At 53.3% G+C, this 15,203-nt stretch overlaps 1 protein-coding gene across 2 annotated transcripts in view; it reads left to right on the forward strand.

Annotated features, from left to right (window-relative positions):
- The window catches only part of NKD1 (NKD inhibitor of WNT signaling pathway 1), an 81,005-nt gene extending 66,011 nt beyond the window's left edge, over positions 1–14,994 (forward strand). For both annotated transcript variants that reach the window (XM_036881005.2, XM_057492662.1), the window contains 6 exons: positions 1,954–2,060; positions 5,447–5,542; positions 10,643–10,790; positions 11,299–11,383; positions 12,626–12,753; positions 13,441–14,994. In XM_036881005.2, coding sequence (XP_036736900.2) covers positions 1,954–2,060; positions 5,447–5,542; positions 10,643–10,790; positions 11,299–11,383; positions 12,626–12,753; positions 13,441–14,027 — 1,151 coding nt within the window. In that variant the 3' untranslated portion in view covers positions 14,028–14,994. The remainder of the gene's footprint in view (positions 1–1,953; positions 2,061–5,446; positions 5,543–10,642; positions 10,791–11,298; positions 11,384–12,625; positions 12,754–13,440) is intronic.
- Positions 14,995–15,203: the final 209 nt, after the last annotated feature.

Below are 15,203 nucleotides of genomic sequence, written 5' to 3' on the forward strand. Positions count from 1 at the left end.
GGTGGTTTTGGGGTGAGGAGGATCATCTGGATCTGGGCTACCAGCCGGGACCATGGCTCATCTACATCTTTTGCAAAGCCAGCATTTACTGAGCACTTACTGTATGCAAGCCACTCTGCGAAGTAGGCACTTTTCTCATGGCCCTGTCCCAAAAGCCATGTGAGGGAGAGACCAATCATCCCCATTTTACAGATGAGAAGCCACACACCCAGCCAAGGTTGTCCAGGTCAATCAGTGGCAGAGTCAGAATATGAACCTAGGAGGAGTCCAGATGTGCTCTCCCAACAGGGACATTCCCACTGAGCTCAGCTGCGCCCATTGGAGATGCTGGGGGCTTCTAGAGCTGAGGGTTTCACTTGGTGCTGGCAATAGGGAGAGACCTGGCTCCCTGACTCACTCCGAGAAGCCTCTAGTTGACCTTTTTGCCTTCTTTTAAATGGGAGTGACAGGAGCGCCTACTGCTTTGTGGTCTGGTAGAGAGGCTGTGCAGGGTACCTGTCTGCTCCCTTGATGGTGACAGCTCTGGCCCAGCAGGACACCAGTAGATGGGGATGGAGGACTCAGAGTGGCCCAGGCTCTATGCTTGGCTGTCTTCGGGTCACTGGCTGACTGCCCGCGTGGCTTCCCCTGGGCTGGCATTGCAGTGGGGTAGGACGCCTCCTGGCCGTTGAGGTGTTCTGCTGTGGGGGAGCAGGGAAGCAGGACTTGGTTTTATCCATTGTATGAAGTGGTCAGCAACAGTGACAGTGCCCTGACAACCCAGCCCATTGGTGAGGATGCCAAGTGCTCCCACCCACAGAGGCCTCTGAGGAGCCAGGTCTTTTCTAGGTTTGTCTTCACTGGCCTCGTCTGTGAAAGCACCAGGAGGTGGCTGGGTGCTCAGTGAGGCGAGGTCTCTAGCCAGAGCTCCCTGCAGCTCTAGGGAGGTGCTGCCTTGCCATGGGCACAGTGTGGGCTGTAGATGGAGCTGGGGCAGTCAGTTGCCACCATGGCCTCCTTGTCCCTGCCTGTCTGGACTGGTGACTGGGAGCGTCCTTTGCTTCAGCGACTCCCACCCTGTCCTGCCCCCACCGTGGATGACCTGTATTTGAAACGGTTCCTTGTGCCCTTTTGTACTCTAATAGCCTCAGTTTTGAGAAAACTTAACTGTCACCTGTGCTTGTTCCTAAAAGACTAAATGGGGAAGGGACATCATTCCCTGTTACTACTAATGGCTGGGACCCTGTGTGCTGGGACATACCTTGTTGATTGCACAAAAGAATCCTCTGGGGGAGGGAACTGCTATCATCCCCATTTTACAGTTGGGGAAACTGAGATGCCTAGAGAAGTTACATGACCTATTACGGGCGATACACAGTATAGAAAGGGTCAGAATCCAAGCAGACACTAACACCCCCCACCGCTTTCTGGGTGGGGGTGTGGAGGGGCACTGTCTCAGGTCTCTTTCCCTGCTCCTGACCAGTGCCCATGGCTGCATGCTGGGCCCAAGCAGGTGGCATCTTTGAGGAGGCCAGTATGTCAGCATGGAAAGCAGCGAGATGGTGCAGAAATGGCCATGTTCCGCGAGCCCCCTCTAGGGGCTCCAGAAGCACCTCTCAGCCCTCGCCCACCTGCCCTTTTGGCCTGACTGCCCGGGGTGGCTTCAGGCTGCCTATCTGGGCTGTAGAGTCAGGCAGGGCACAGAGGCTTGAGAGGCACATGGGCAAAGCCTGAGTGGTGTGGGGATGTGTCTTGGGTGGGGTCTCCCCTGGGGCAGCCCCAGGCATTACCAGAGGCCAGAGAGCAAAGTGATTTTAACTCCATCAAATGGCAGGGCAGGAAGGGGCCCCAGCGCCCTGGCGGTCCTCAACACAGGCCCCAGAACAAAGCCCCAGTGAGGGCAACCCCATAGCCTGGGCATGAGGGGGCGAGGCGCTCCCCTCCTCATACTTTCTCACTCGCCTCTCCCCACAGTGGCCCTGCCTCCTGAGAAGACTGATGGGGTGGCCAGTGGAGATGAGAAGAGGATGGAGAAGGCGAGTGAATCTTGCCCGGGCTCTAAGAAGCAGCTGAAATTTGAAGTAAGTTTCCTTTTTTGGCACTGAGCCTGGAGAGAAGGGTTTTCTTTTCCCAGCGGAGCTTTTTGAAGAGGGAAGCTGAGCCCTGCCCACATGTGGGGACCCCTCACCTCCTGCATGAACAGCTGCCCTCTGGGCCCAGTACTACCTCAGCCCATGCCAGCCCCAAGCACTCACCACTGCCACCCCTCTCAGCCGCAGCCCCTAGCCTCAACACTGGGTGGAGGCCTGAGGGTCCTGCAGGGCTGGGGCTGGGACATGAGAGTGGACAAGGGCACTCCGGCCCTGGTGTTACTGTTACTATGCTAGGTGACTAGTCGCCTTCCTCTCTGGGCCTCAGTTTCCTCCCATGAAAGAAAACTTTCTTCCCAGCTCCTGAGGCTGTTCTGTGGAACACACAGGGGCTGCCAGGTGGGCTGGGTGACCAGGAAGCAGGATGCCTTAGGCAGGTCCCCGACTCTCTCTGGGACTCAGTTTTCCTGTGTGGTTAACAATGGAAGGGACATGCCCTTCCGGAGCTCACAGTCCTGCCCTAGCCCCACAAACAGTATATTAAGCTCCTTCTGTGTCTACCAAGTGCAGCACCAGGTGCTGAGAGCGAGACCCAGGCCTGCCTGCGTGGAGATTACTGACTTTTCTTCACTTTGCTTTTTCCCTCCCTCCATCTTCTCTGTTTTCTTCCTTGAGACCATTAGGGCATAGCTCTGGAGCCAGCAGGCTGGGTTCAAATCCTGCCTCTGGTGCTGCCTCACTTGCGTCACCTGTGAAGTGGTAGCAACGTCCATCTTATCAGAATGTTTCAAACAGCAGGATGAGTTAATACATGTAAAGCTGAAAGGGTTTCCAGTGCAGAGTAAGCAATTTCCTTCTAACTTCCAACCAATGCTGACTGATACGTGCTGGTTACCAGGGGACCCAGCAGGGAGCTGGGTGTGGTTCCTGTCCTCAAGCAGCAGTGTGTGTGCGTGTGCGTGTGTGAATGTGTGTGTGGTGGGGGTGAACAGGTGAGGGGGTTAGATGAGTGACCCAGACCCAGTAACTGCACAACTGGTGATGTGACGGGGATCTGGGAGCACGGGGCAGGGGCTATTCACCTAAGTCAGGCCAGAGGGATGCAGAGTGCTGGACACTTTGGCAATCCCAGACTCTGTGTGGCATCCAGAGGAGGAAGCAGGGGCTGCAAGCAGAGGTTGGATTGGGTGGGAGCATCTGAGTTGAGCCTCTGAGCACATGAATGGGAGATGGGAGTGGGGGTGCACAGAGGAGCCTTTGGGGTAAAGGAGACACCTGGCAGAGGGGACAGCAGGAGCAAAGGCCTGGAAGCTTGCCAGGGCTAGCATGTTGAGTGGGGATAAGTGGCTTGCTTAGGGATGGTGGGGTGTAGGGGAAGATGGCACAGGAAAGGGGTTAAGATGGGTCACCGTGGGCCCTGAATGCAGGAGCTGAGGAGGGCAGGCAGCATTTAGTTGAGGAGCTGGGATTGCTGGTTTCTTCCTAGAGTCCAACCAGGTCCCTGCAGGTCTTCTGGGGGTGTTTGGCAAAGCTGAGGGCTGAGCACAGCAGCCACAAGGGAAGGCCCAGACCCCGATGTCCCTTCCCTTGGAGCCCAAGTGGGTGTGTTTCTGGAAGGGGCCAGCTAACTGTCTGAGACTCATCCATGGAGGAGGACTCACTTGAGAAGTCCAGGTGTTGGGCCAAGAAGACACACATGACAAAACTGGGGTTGGGGGTATAGTTACCCAGCCCATTTCTAAACTTCAAACCTGAGCTTCCTCTGGAGCCAAATGGAAGGGCCCGGGAGAGGGAATCAGGTGACCAGTGGTGTGTGTGTGTGTGTGTGTGTGTGTGTGTGTGTATGTGTGTGTGTGTGTGCGTGCGTGCACGTGTGTGTGTGTGTGTCAGTATGTGTGGGGCAAGTGCTGTGCCACATGAAACGGTGCCTCTGAGTGCAGAGCGGGCACTTGGCAGGTATCAGACGGGCATGTCACAACTGAGGGAAGGCCGACTTTGAACTCAGCGTGGGCTGCCCAAGAACTGCTGGAGGGAACTGGCTTCGAGCTGCAGAAGCTGGGGGCAGGGACGCCATGCTCGACACACTCCTGCCTTTAAGAGGCCAGGTACCACCCTTCTTGGGGGCGCAGAGCCTGTTCTCTTGCAGAAGGAGAGGTGGACTGAGGCAAGACGTGGAATAGAATGATCTGGGAGCATCTTTTTTTTTAATAGAATTTTGTGGATCTTAAAGGCCGTTTGTGGAATCTCTTTCCCAAAATGGCCCTCCTTTCTAGAACACTCTGGGTGTTCAGCCAGCTGCTGCATGCATTCCACCAGCAGAGTAGCTCACCACTTCCAGTGTAGAGTCATTGTTTTAGCCACTCCAGGCTGTGTGCACAGTGATTGAGGGAGTCGTTGTATTAATTATTATAGCGAAGGCAATAGCAGTGACTACCTATTCCTTGGACTTCTCTGTGTGTGAAGCAGTTTCCATGTTTGTTTCCAGTTTCCCCAAAGCAGACCTCAAAGCCTTGGGAGGTGACCCCTGGAAGGAGAGAAGCCACCAAGGGTGGGTTAATGTGTGGATCACCGTGAGAAGGCTGGTGCTCAGGGTTCCTGGGCACCCTCTGAGAACCGTGCTGCGGACCCTCTGAGAGCCATACAGAATGCCTCAGATTTGGCTCCCAGAGGGTGGAGGAGTTTGGGGTATTAGCTGAAGGCTCAGTTGCTCCCTTGTTCGGCTGCCCCTGGGTATTCAGTCCCTGGCTCTTCAGTGCTGCCCTCAGACACAGAAGCTGGGTGCTTGAGCTGTGTGGTCAGGAACTGCCCACCACAGTGGCAGAGGAACCCCATGGACGTGGGGTGGGCAGCTAATGCTCCCTATTGCCTTGTGAGATCAGTACTGTTATTTTCCATGCTGTGTATATAGGGAAACTGAGGCACTGAGAGGCCATGCCCAGGATCACACATGTGGAGGGCCAAGCAAGGGTGGTGTCTAGGGCAGACATGGCATTTAACTATTAATGTTCACCTTCTCCTGCCTTCCAGGTCAGGTGGCTACCCTAAGGTTCCTGCCCTAGCTTTCCATGTTACTGTTCCTTGTGTCTTCCAGAAACTTCCATCCTTTGGTTCAAGTTCAGTCTTCCTGAGGCAACATAGCCTCCTCTCAGACCCCAGCCCCTGCCCCTTGAAGACCCAGGGACTGTCTGGCAACCCACAGGCATTGCTCCCTAGGCCAACCTTCCCCTTCATGGCCTGGCCTCACGCCATGGCCTGTCATGTCTTGGTCATTGTGCTCTCCCTTCACTCAGGGTTGGGGAGGGCAGCGGGGAGGTGGCAGTCCCATGACCAGCTGCTGGGTGACCAGCCCTGCTTGCCTGTTGTCCCTTTGTGTCCAGGAGCTGCAGTGTGACGTGTCTGTGGAGGAGGATAGCCGGCAGGAGTGGACCTTCACCCTGTATGACTTTGACAACAATGGCAAGGTCACCCGTGAGGTGAGTGGGCCTCTTTGACCTCCCGCCACTCCTGCCCCCCATCTCCTGAGCCAGTCCCACTCCTAAGGGCAGGCTCACAGGCAGCAGTGAGGGGTGGGGAGGGGAGCGAGGCTGCTGCAGCTTTGGGGAGATGTGGAGGGGCATCCCAGAGCCCAGTGAGTGGGGGCAGGTGACAGGAGGAAGGGGCAGCAGGCCCCCGTGCAGTCGCCTTCCACTACTCCTGCTGGGTAAGGGACAGGAGGCGGGCACAGAGCCCCGAGGGCTCCCCAAAGGGGTCCCTGAGTTCCAAAAGGTCCAGATGGTTCCAGAGCTGTGAGCTGGGGCTGGACCACCTCAGGCCACCTCCCACCTCAGCCAGTCTGCCCAGGAGCTGAGGCCAGGCAGCACCTCCCTCCTGACACGGGAATGAGCTCCCAGCCTTGGGGCACTGCCCCAGGCTCTGGTCACGGCCTTGTTGCCAGCCTGTTCTCCCTCTCCCTTCTCCCTTTGCAGGCTGTCTCTCTCCACTCAGCCCTCCCCCCACACGCATCTCCTCCCTGTGCCCCTCTCACCCTTTCTCCATCACACTGAGCACCTGCGGTGTGCCTCTACTGAGCATTAGGTATGAGAACATGGCAGGGGGCACAACAAAGATAGCTCCTAACCTTGTCGTTCTGACAGTCCGAAGAGGGAGGCAGATGCCAGACGATTAGAGGATAGTTGTAAGCTATGACGTGTTCAGTGAAGGAAGTAAACAGAGTGGAGCAACAGGATGGGCAGCAGCTTCCTGGGAAGCCGCCTGGAGGAGGTACCATGGGAGCGGAGCTGGGCAGTGTAGTGTGCAGAGCCAGGGAGAGAGTCCTGGGCACGGCAGGGCAGGAGCCCTCAGGGTGTGTAAGGAGCTGGAGGAGAATGGTGTGGTGGCCTGGCGCTGGCACAGTAGGCCAGGCAGGGCCTTGGAGGCCCTGGCAGCAGCCTGGCTTTGATTCCATGTGGTCAGGGAAGCCACAGGGGATCAGTCTAAGCGGGGGCGTGACCTGCTCTGCCTTATTATAGAGTCTCTGCCTCCTTTCTGCCTTGAGCCTTGGTGTCGTCCTGTCTGCCCCCTCATTTCTTTCCTCCCATTTCTCTTTGGCATCCTCTCCCTCCCCAGAAGGCCTGGCTTTCAGATGTCCGCCCTGCAGATCTTCCGAGAAGTCTGAGATTAGCCCACAGGCTCCACACCTGCCCTCATGGGCACATGAGGGCTTCAGGGCTGTTCCCACAGAGCACTGAAGCTTTGCTGTCTTACCTCGCCATCCTGGTTCAGGGCTGAGTACTTTCTTCTCTGTGGTTAGTGCAGGAGAAGCTGCCAGAGGGGGGACCTGAGTGACAGAAGTCTGCCCCCTCCTCAGGCTGTGGTTCAGAGGGTGTTAGGACACAGCGGAGGAAGGAGCTGTGAGTAACCTGTAATCGTTCAGGACTCTGGGATGTAAGTGACAGAATCCCAGCCAACAAAATACATAACGAAGAGGAGTAATATATTGACTCATATAACTGATATTCAGTCCAGAGTTCTGTCTGGATCCAGGCAGCAACCCTCCCAACTCAGAAGTTCCAGAACCGAATCTCACTGGCCCTGATTGAGTCACATCTGGCCTCAAACTAGTCATTTTTGCCATGTGTTTGTGATGCATTAAATGGTTGATTCTGGGTCTTGTGCTCATTTGGGGGCTGGGAGAAAGTTATTTGATATATAAGTCACTTAGACTGAAAGTGGGAAGAGGGGTGGATCTGGCTGACAAAATCAAATCAAGATACTGTTACTAGGGGAGGAAGACTCTGGGCAGGCCAAGCCCCCAGAAAGCCCTGGGTGCTTGGGAAGCTGTGGAGATCCTTGCTCATTTGGGTCCCCTTGGAGGCAAGGGATGACATCCCCAGGTACCCTCTAGCTGCGAGGCTTTGTGTGAGGATATATTGGTTTTCCAGAAGAACTGCTCTCCTCCCCAGTCCTGTTTGGGAATGGCGTCTGTGGTGTAATCATCTTCACACACTGCAGCTTGAAGCCTGGTGAACTGAGCTGAATTGGAGTGGCCTGGTGATTTCAGGCCACGTGGGCAGCCCGGCTGGGCTTTCTAGGGTGTGGTGACATCAGCCTCTCTGATATGTGCAAAAGCAAAGACGCTGCAGCCCCAGAAGCTCCCTTCTTCATTCCTTCCGGGCTCAGAAATGCTTACGAGCCTCATGTGCTGACCCTAAAGGGTTTGCCTCCACATCGGTGGTCTTGCAGAGCCTGCAGAGATACGCTGTTTTCTGATTCTGCATCCTGCCCTGCTTTACCCTTGGTAAGGAGAGAAACAGTAAGCACGTGAGGGTATCCAAGGAGGATGGCCCAGCCTGAGCCCGGAGAAGTTCACTGGATCATGTCTTCCTCCCGCTGAGGGAGCAGCGAGGAGGCTGGCTTGCAGTCCAAGGAGGACCCAGACTAGTGTTTCCCCTGGTCTATTTTTAGTGTCAAAGCCACTCCTAAAATCTGGCTATAAATACCATTCCCCTCCACACTCTGGCTGTGGGCCTCCATGTTCCTGTGTGCTGGGGCAGATGGGCTCCCACCTAACTGTAACTGCTGCTGAGGGCTGAGTCTGGGCCCACTTCCCAGCTCAGAAGAAAGTACCTGTTCATCCTTCAGACATTCATTTATGCAGTGGATGTTCATGGGCCCCTCCTCCTGTTTATAGGCCCTGGGCAAGCAATCCCAGCTGGCACTGCCAAAGCATGCTTGTTCCTAGACCCTGAATCACTGTACCCTACTGCAATCACACATCAGGGCTCTAGGCTGGTGTATGACCCTTGGGGGGTGGTGTTGGGGGGTCTTACTTTCCTCATCTGTAAAATGGAGGCAAAAGTGCTACATTCATGGGTATCCTAAGAGGATGAGGGGGAGTGGACACATGTGGTTGTGCAGACTAACTCAGAGAAAGGCAAAGGCGAGAAGAGGAGTCCTCTTTGGGCCTCACAGAAGAGCTGAGATCACCAAGTGATACAGCAAGTGAGTAGTCAGAGCCTGTGTCCCAAACAGGTGGCCTCTACAATCCCATTCTAGCCCCCAGGAGTTCATTTGTTAAAATTTAAATTAGCACAGGCAACAAAAGTAAAAATAGATATATTGGACTACATCAAAATTAAAACAATTATATGCATTTAAGGACAAAGTCAACAGAATGAAAGGCAACCTATGGGAGAATGGGAAAAAATATTTGCAGATCATATATCTGATAAGGGATTAATATGCAGAATATATAAAGAACTCCTACAACTCAACAACAAAACAACCCAATTAAAAAACGGGCAAAGAACACAATAGACATTTCTCCAAAGAAGATACACAAATGGCCAATAAGTACGTGAAAAGATGCTCAACACATTAACCATCAGGGAAATGCAATTCAAAACCATAATGAGATACCATTTTATAGTCATTAAAATGGTTACTATAAAAAACAAAACAAAACAACAGAACAAATGTTGCCAAGAAGTAGCAAAATTGGAACCCTTGTGCACTGTTGGTGGGAATGGAAATTTGTGCAGCTGCTGTGGAAGTCAGAATGACAGTTTCTCAAAAATGAAACATTACCATATGATCCAGCAGTTTCACTTCTGGGTATATACCCAGAGGAACTGAAAGCAAGGTCTTAAAGAAATATTTGCAATACCTATGTTCATAGCAAATTCTCCACAACGACTAAAAGCAACCCAAGTGTCCACTGACAGATGAGTGGGTAAACATATGCATACGGTGGGGCATTACTCAGCCTCAGAAAGGAAGGAAGTTTAGAGACATGCTATAACGTGGATGAACCTTGACATTATGCTAAGTGAAACAAGCCATTCACAAAAGGACAAATACAGTATGATCCCACTTATGTGAGGTGCCAGAGAAGTCAAATTCATAGAGACAGAAAGTAGAATGGTGGTTGCCAGGAGCTGGCGAGATGGGGGAATGGGGAGTTGAAAAAAAATTAAATGAGTTGCCGGTATTAAAGATTCCGAAGATTTAACAGGAGATTCTGGATTTCTGGCTTCTCTGAGATGGCTCTCACTTCAGCCTGCACTGCCACAGGACAGGTCAGCTGAGCTGAGCGGCTGCCACCTCCTGTTGGGAGGGAGTCCCCCACTAGGTGCCCCCCACTCCCAGTCACCCCTTCACTTACCTGCCTCCTTGGCAGTGCTTGGTGTCACCTCTGCCTACAGGGCTGACAGGTGGGGGATAAAGGGCGGGCCGAGTCTGTCTGTTTCATGAGGAGTCACAGGGCAGCTAATTGGCTATTTTGGGCCTGACGTATAGAGAGCAAATACCTTTTCCAGAGGTTTCATAGGAACATAGATTTCATCCAACGTCATTTAAAATCCAGAAGCCTCCCCTCAGAAAAGTGACCTTAGCAGATGTTCCAAATAAAGAGAGAGCTAGTGACGGGGACCTGGTCCACCCCTTCAGCCCCCAGTCAGAAGTCTTTGAGGTGCCTCAGGGAGCACAGATTGCACCGCTGTTCTGGTGGGGAGGGTGGGTGGTAGCTCAGCTCAGAGAGGGGAGGAGATTGGGTCATGATCTCATAGATAGTTTACCTGAGGGACACATCTGCTTTTCCATTTTTCATTAAGAACGTCCTCATCTGCCGTGAAGCAGATGCTATCGATGCCAACTCCCCAGCATTCCCTGGCCCACCCCTAAGTCCACCTGTTGTAGGGTGGACAGTGCCCACCATAGAACCTTTGCCTGGGACCTGCAGGGCAGCAGGGAAGTTGGGAATGTAGTGTCCCCTGGGGCCACTCCCAACCAGCAAGGGATAAGAGTTCTCCCAGCCGGCTTCCATAAGGTGCCTGTGAGGGCCTGAGGGCCATGGAACCCAGTTGCCAACAGCTGAACTGGCTCATTCAGGTCATTCACTCTCCCTGCTCCCTTACTTCTGCTTCCTAGGACCCCCCTCCTAAATGAATCTCTTATGTCCAAATTTTTGCCTTAAGCTCAGCTTGGGGGAACCAGAGGGGTTTCAGAGCTTCAGATTTCACCAGGCCCTCTGATTCCCATTTTAAGTGCACCGTGGCAGGAGCCACATGTGGATTTCTGCTCCCCTCCCCATACAGGACATCACCAGCCTGCTGCACACCATCTATGAGGTGGTTGATTCCTCCGTCAACCACTCCCCGACATCGAGCAAGACTCTGCGGGTGAAGCTCACCGTGGCCCCTGATGGGAGCCAGAGCAAGAAGAGCATTCTTCTCAATCACCCCGGTGAGGGCCGGAGGGCCATCCTGGACACAGGGCCAGGCCACTCCCAACTCTCAGGATGGATCAGATCCCTGCCTGGGAGGAGTGGAGGGAGTTGGGGGGGGCTTTCACTGGGAGCCACTTTGGACAGGTGGGATTTCAGCAGGTCCTTGAAGGAGTAGGATTTGTAGGGAAGGGTTTGCAGGTGGGAGCAAGCAACGGCGGTGGGCCCAGGTAGGGCAGGCAGCAGTAGTAAAGGCCTGTGCTGTGAGTGCAGGTGGGGCAGGGCCTCGCAGGCCAGCTAAGGAGTCTGGGGAGGTGGGGAGTCTGGAGGAGGTGGCAAGCAGGACAGGTCACAGGGAGATCGGCTATCTAGTCCTGGCTTGGAGAACCCTCCCCACAGAACCACTGTGAGCTGCTGTGGCCAGTTTCCTAGGGCTGCATGCCAGGCAGCTTAGAAGACCTGGGCAGCGCCAGGAGGCTGCTGGCAGGAGCAAGCTCCTCACTGGGATGTTTCTCGGGCGGTGCTCAGACCTGCAGAGCGCGAGGCCCAGAGCAGAGACCAAGCCTGCGGAGGAGCTGCGCAGCTGGGAGAAGAAGCAGCGAGCCCCCCTCAGGTACGGTGGCTGCGGGTGGAGGCAGCAGCCCAGTGTACCTGAGCACACATCAAGCACCAGCTGTGTACCTGCATCTGAGGGATTCTGAATAGGAGGCTCCAGGCTCTTCTCTCTTCAGGAGTCAGTGATTTCAGAGGACAGGCTCACAAACCAAATGCATTTTCTTAAAATAACTAACTGTAGGTCCACATTGCTTTATCCAAAATGCTTTGGGCCAGATATATTTTCTTCTCCTGTATTAGATTTGGTGTCTGGGCAGCACTTCAGGATTTAACACACTGATATTTCTGCAGGGAGTCATAGGAATATTCACACTGAGATAAAGACTATCGCTACCATCACATGCATGTAGGGTACGCTTGGCTGCCAAATGGGTTATGAAAAATCTTTCTTTTCAGGCTTTTTGGATTTCTGAATTGTGGATAAGGGATTATAAGGCTGCAATTATCTTTCACCTGTTATTTCTTTAATTGCAAGAAAGGCAGGAAGGAAGAGAGAAAGGGAAGAAAAGAGAGAGACTGTTTAAAGAAAAGCATTGAGTAATTAATACAAAGTAACAGTAATATAGGAGGCATTGGGGCCCAGAAGTCAAGTGAGAGATGTTAGTACCTACTGTGAAAATGGAAAGGAAATGACTGGAGTTTGAGAAGCACTAGCATTTGGGAGAAAATGAGAAGGCAGGGGACACAGCATTGGGTGGGGGAAAGGGCTAAGAATTGGAGGTATCCAGGCTAGCTGCAGATGGGGGGCTGTGGTGAGGATGGGGAGGTGGGGGTGGGCAGATCACAGAGGTCTTTGAAGGGAGGGAGAAATGAGCCCGGGGTCCTACAGTGGGAACATGGTGGCATCTGGTGGCACCTCTCTTCTCTGCCCCTTCCTTACACACACACTGGAAGGCCTGTTCTGGCCTTTGGATATGTTACATCAACCAGCCTCGTTTCTAATGGATTGGGGGCTTCTCTGCCCACATCCCCTGGGAACCAGGCCAGGAGATAGGCCTGCTCTCTGCTGTGGGTACATGTGGTTTGAAGCCTGACTTTGGGGCATCCTATAGTTTTAGCCAGTAACCCCTCACCTTTACTCTGGGCCTGTTCAAAACAAAGTCCCTATCCAGTCCTCCCAGAAGGCTCAAGGAATTGGGCAGGGGTCTGAATCTCCATTGGCAGGGAAGAAAACAGAGACTGTAGGGTTGCTTCCACCTGGGGGCCAGTGCCCACCTGCTCATTCTTCTTCCTGCCATAGGTTCCAGGGTGACAGCCATCTGGAGCAGTCTGGCTGCTACCACCATTGTGTGGATGAGAACATTGAGAGGAGAAACCACTACTTAGATCTCGCGGGGATAGAAAACTACACGTCCCAGTTTGGGCCCGGTAAGGCAGCTCTGCACCTGCGAGGCAGGGGAAGGGAGGGCATGGCTGGGCTGCCAGGCCAGATGTCATTCACTGTTCCCCTTGGGCTGGGGGACGGCGGAGCTTTTATCGGATAGGTTAAAGAGTCTTCTTGGAGGAGACCACATTAAAAACATTTAAAAAATTGAAGTAATACATGTGCAAAGTTGAACAAAGTAAAATCATATCTGAGGGCCTATAATACAACAAAAACAAGAGTTCCGTGCCCCACCCCACCCTGTTGCCTGGTTCTATAAGCAAAGTGTGCAGCTCTCTCTTTATCAGCTCTTGACCTCTTGCTACGATAAATGAAGATGCTGCCCACTTCATTTCACCACTCCCCCCACCGACTATCTTCTCCTCTTCCTCCTACTATGTTTAATTCCTCACTGGGTTACCTTTGTATGTTAAAGAATATGCCTAGAGATTTCCTTCATGCTCCCATGACCTCAGACAATTACCAAAGTGCCTCTATTTCTTTCTCAGCTCTCTTTTGGAAGCAGAATTAATTATTTTAATTAATAATTAAATCAGGGTGGGGCGGGAGCTCTCATAAAGAACATTTGGCCCATAACGGTCTTGGAGAACTGGGATGGGGGTGATTTCTGGGGCACAGTGCAGCACCAGCACACAGTAGGTGCTCATTAAATATCTTGAATTGGTTCCTAGGCTCCCCATCAGTGGCCCAGAAGTCAGAACTGCCCCCCCGCACCTCCAACCCCACTCGATCTCGCTCCCATGAGCCAGAAGCCATCCACGTCCCACACCGCAAGCCCCAAGGCGTGGACCCGGGCTCCTTCCACTTCCTTGACACCCCATTCGCCAAGGTCTCAGAGGTCCAACAGCGGCTCCGGGGCACGCAGGACGGGAGCAAGCACTTTGTGAGGTCCCCCAAGCCCCAGGGCAAGAGTGTGGGTGTGGGCCATGTGGCTAGAGGGGCAAGAAGCAAACCCCCTCTGGGACCTGCTGTCCCTGTGGTGTCCCCGTCCACCCACCTGGCCGCCAGCCCAGCCCTCTTCCCCACGCTGGCGCCCCTTGGGCACAAGAAGCACAAGCACCGAGCCAAGGAGAGCCAGCAGGCGTGCCGGGGCCTGCAGGCGCCTCTGGCCATGGGCAGCGTCATGGGGCGGGACCACGTGAGGGAGCTGCCCGCCGTTGTGGTGTACGAGAGCCAGGCTGGCCAGGCGGTCCAAAGACATGAGCATCACCACCACCACGAACACCACCACCATTACCACCACTTTTACCAGACATAGAGCCCCTCCCCAGGGCCCCCATCCCCGCCATATGAAGGACCCTCCTCTCCCCGCCCCCAAGGCATTATTATTCTATTAATTATTGTTATTATGACGATTATTGTTATTAATTATTATTGTTACTCCACTAATATTCAGCTAGCCTCCATGTAGAAGATATATGGAAACACAGATCTAAACTTTTATTTATATGTTGTGGGGACTGCATAACTTACCCAAGAAATGACTCTGGGTTTGGAAGCGGCCTGTAGATGGCGGAGGCTCCCTTGGGCTCCAGAGCAGCATTTCCACGCAGGCTGGCTCACACCCTTCCCAGCCCTGGGGAGCCCTCGGCCAGGACTCTGCCCCACCCCAGTCTTCCAGGAGAGCACCCTTACCTGGCCCGGCTTCCAGAGACCCTCGAAATCTCCGAGAAGATAAACAGCTGCTACCTCTTAGTATTATTCTGACTTTATTTTGCCCTTAACTGATTGTAATGTGCTACAAGGGATTTTCGCGGACTGCAGACGCCCGACCTTCCTGGCCATTGTGTTTTTATGTCCCAACCTAGAAACTTTACCATCTTTCTGGAGTTGTTGTTCATGCCTTCCCAGTGGGATCGCGCCCTTGCCCAAAACCAGTCCCACCTTTTTGCCGTGCACAACATGGAAATACACTTCTCTTCCTTCCCCTCCTTTTCTCTTCTTTAGAAAGATAACACACACATATCGAAAGACTGGCCCTGAAACCAGCCTTCTCGTTTTGGAAACCTCCAGAGAGGGCACCAACCACATAAACAAGCGTGGTTTCCCAGGATCAGGCAATTGTGTGCTGGTTGTGACCGAAGATGTGGAAACCTCATGTTTTACCATTGGCAAATATATACATACTTACATGGTTCTCTAACAGAACTTTCTGTATCTATAGCTCGATGCCACCTGTCCATTTCTATGTATCTTTCTATAAATATACACTCTCAGGTACCTTTTCTGGTGTGCAGAAATCAATAGTTTGCTTCTCTAGACATTTCCTGAGCCCATACATGACCCCGGGTGCCTCCCATTGGGGCCACTGCCCATCAGATGCAAACAGCCTCTTACATCAGGGGTCCTTCCTCGGTGTTGGGGTCTGACAGATTTAGAAAGGCCTGCTGGGATACAGGAGCTTGGAAGAAAATGGGGTCTGTGGCCAGAGTTG

The sequence above is a fragment of the Manis pentadactyla genome, chromosome 15 (assembly GCF_030020395.1).
Source record: "Manis pentadactyla isolate mManPen7 chromosome 15, mManPen7.hap1, whole genome shotgun sequence".
NCBI classification, from domain to species: Eukaryota; Metazoa; Chordata; class Mammalia; order Pholidota; family Manidae; genus Manis; species Manis pentadactyla.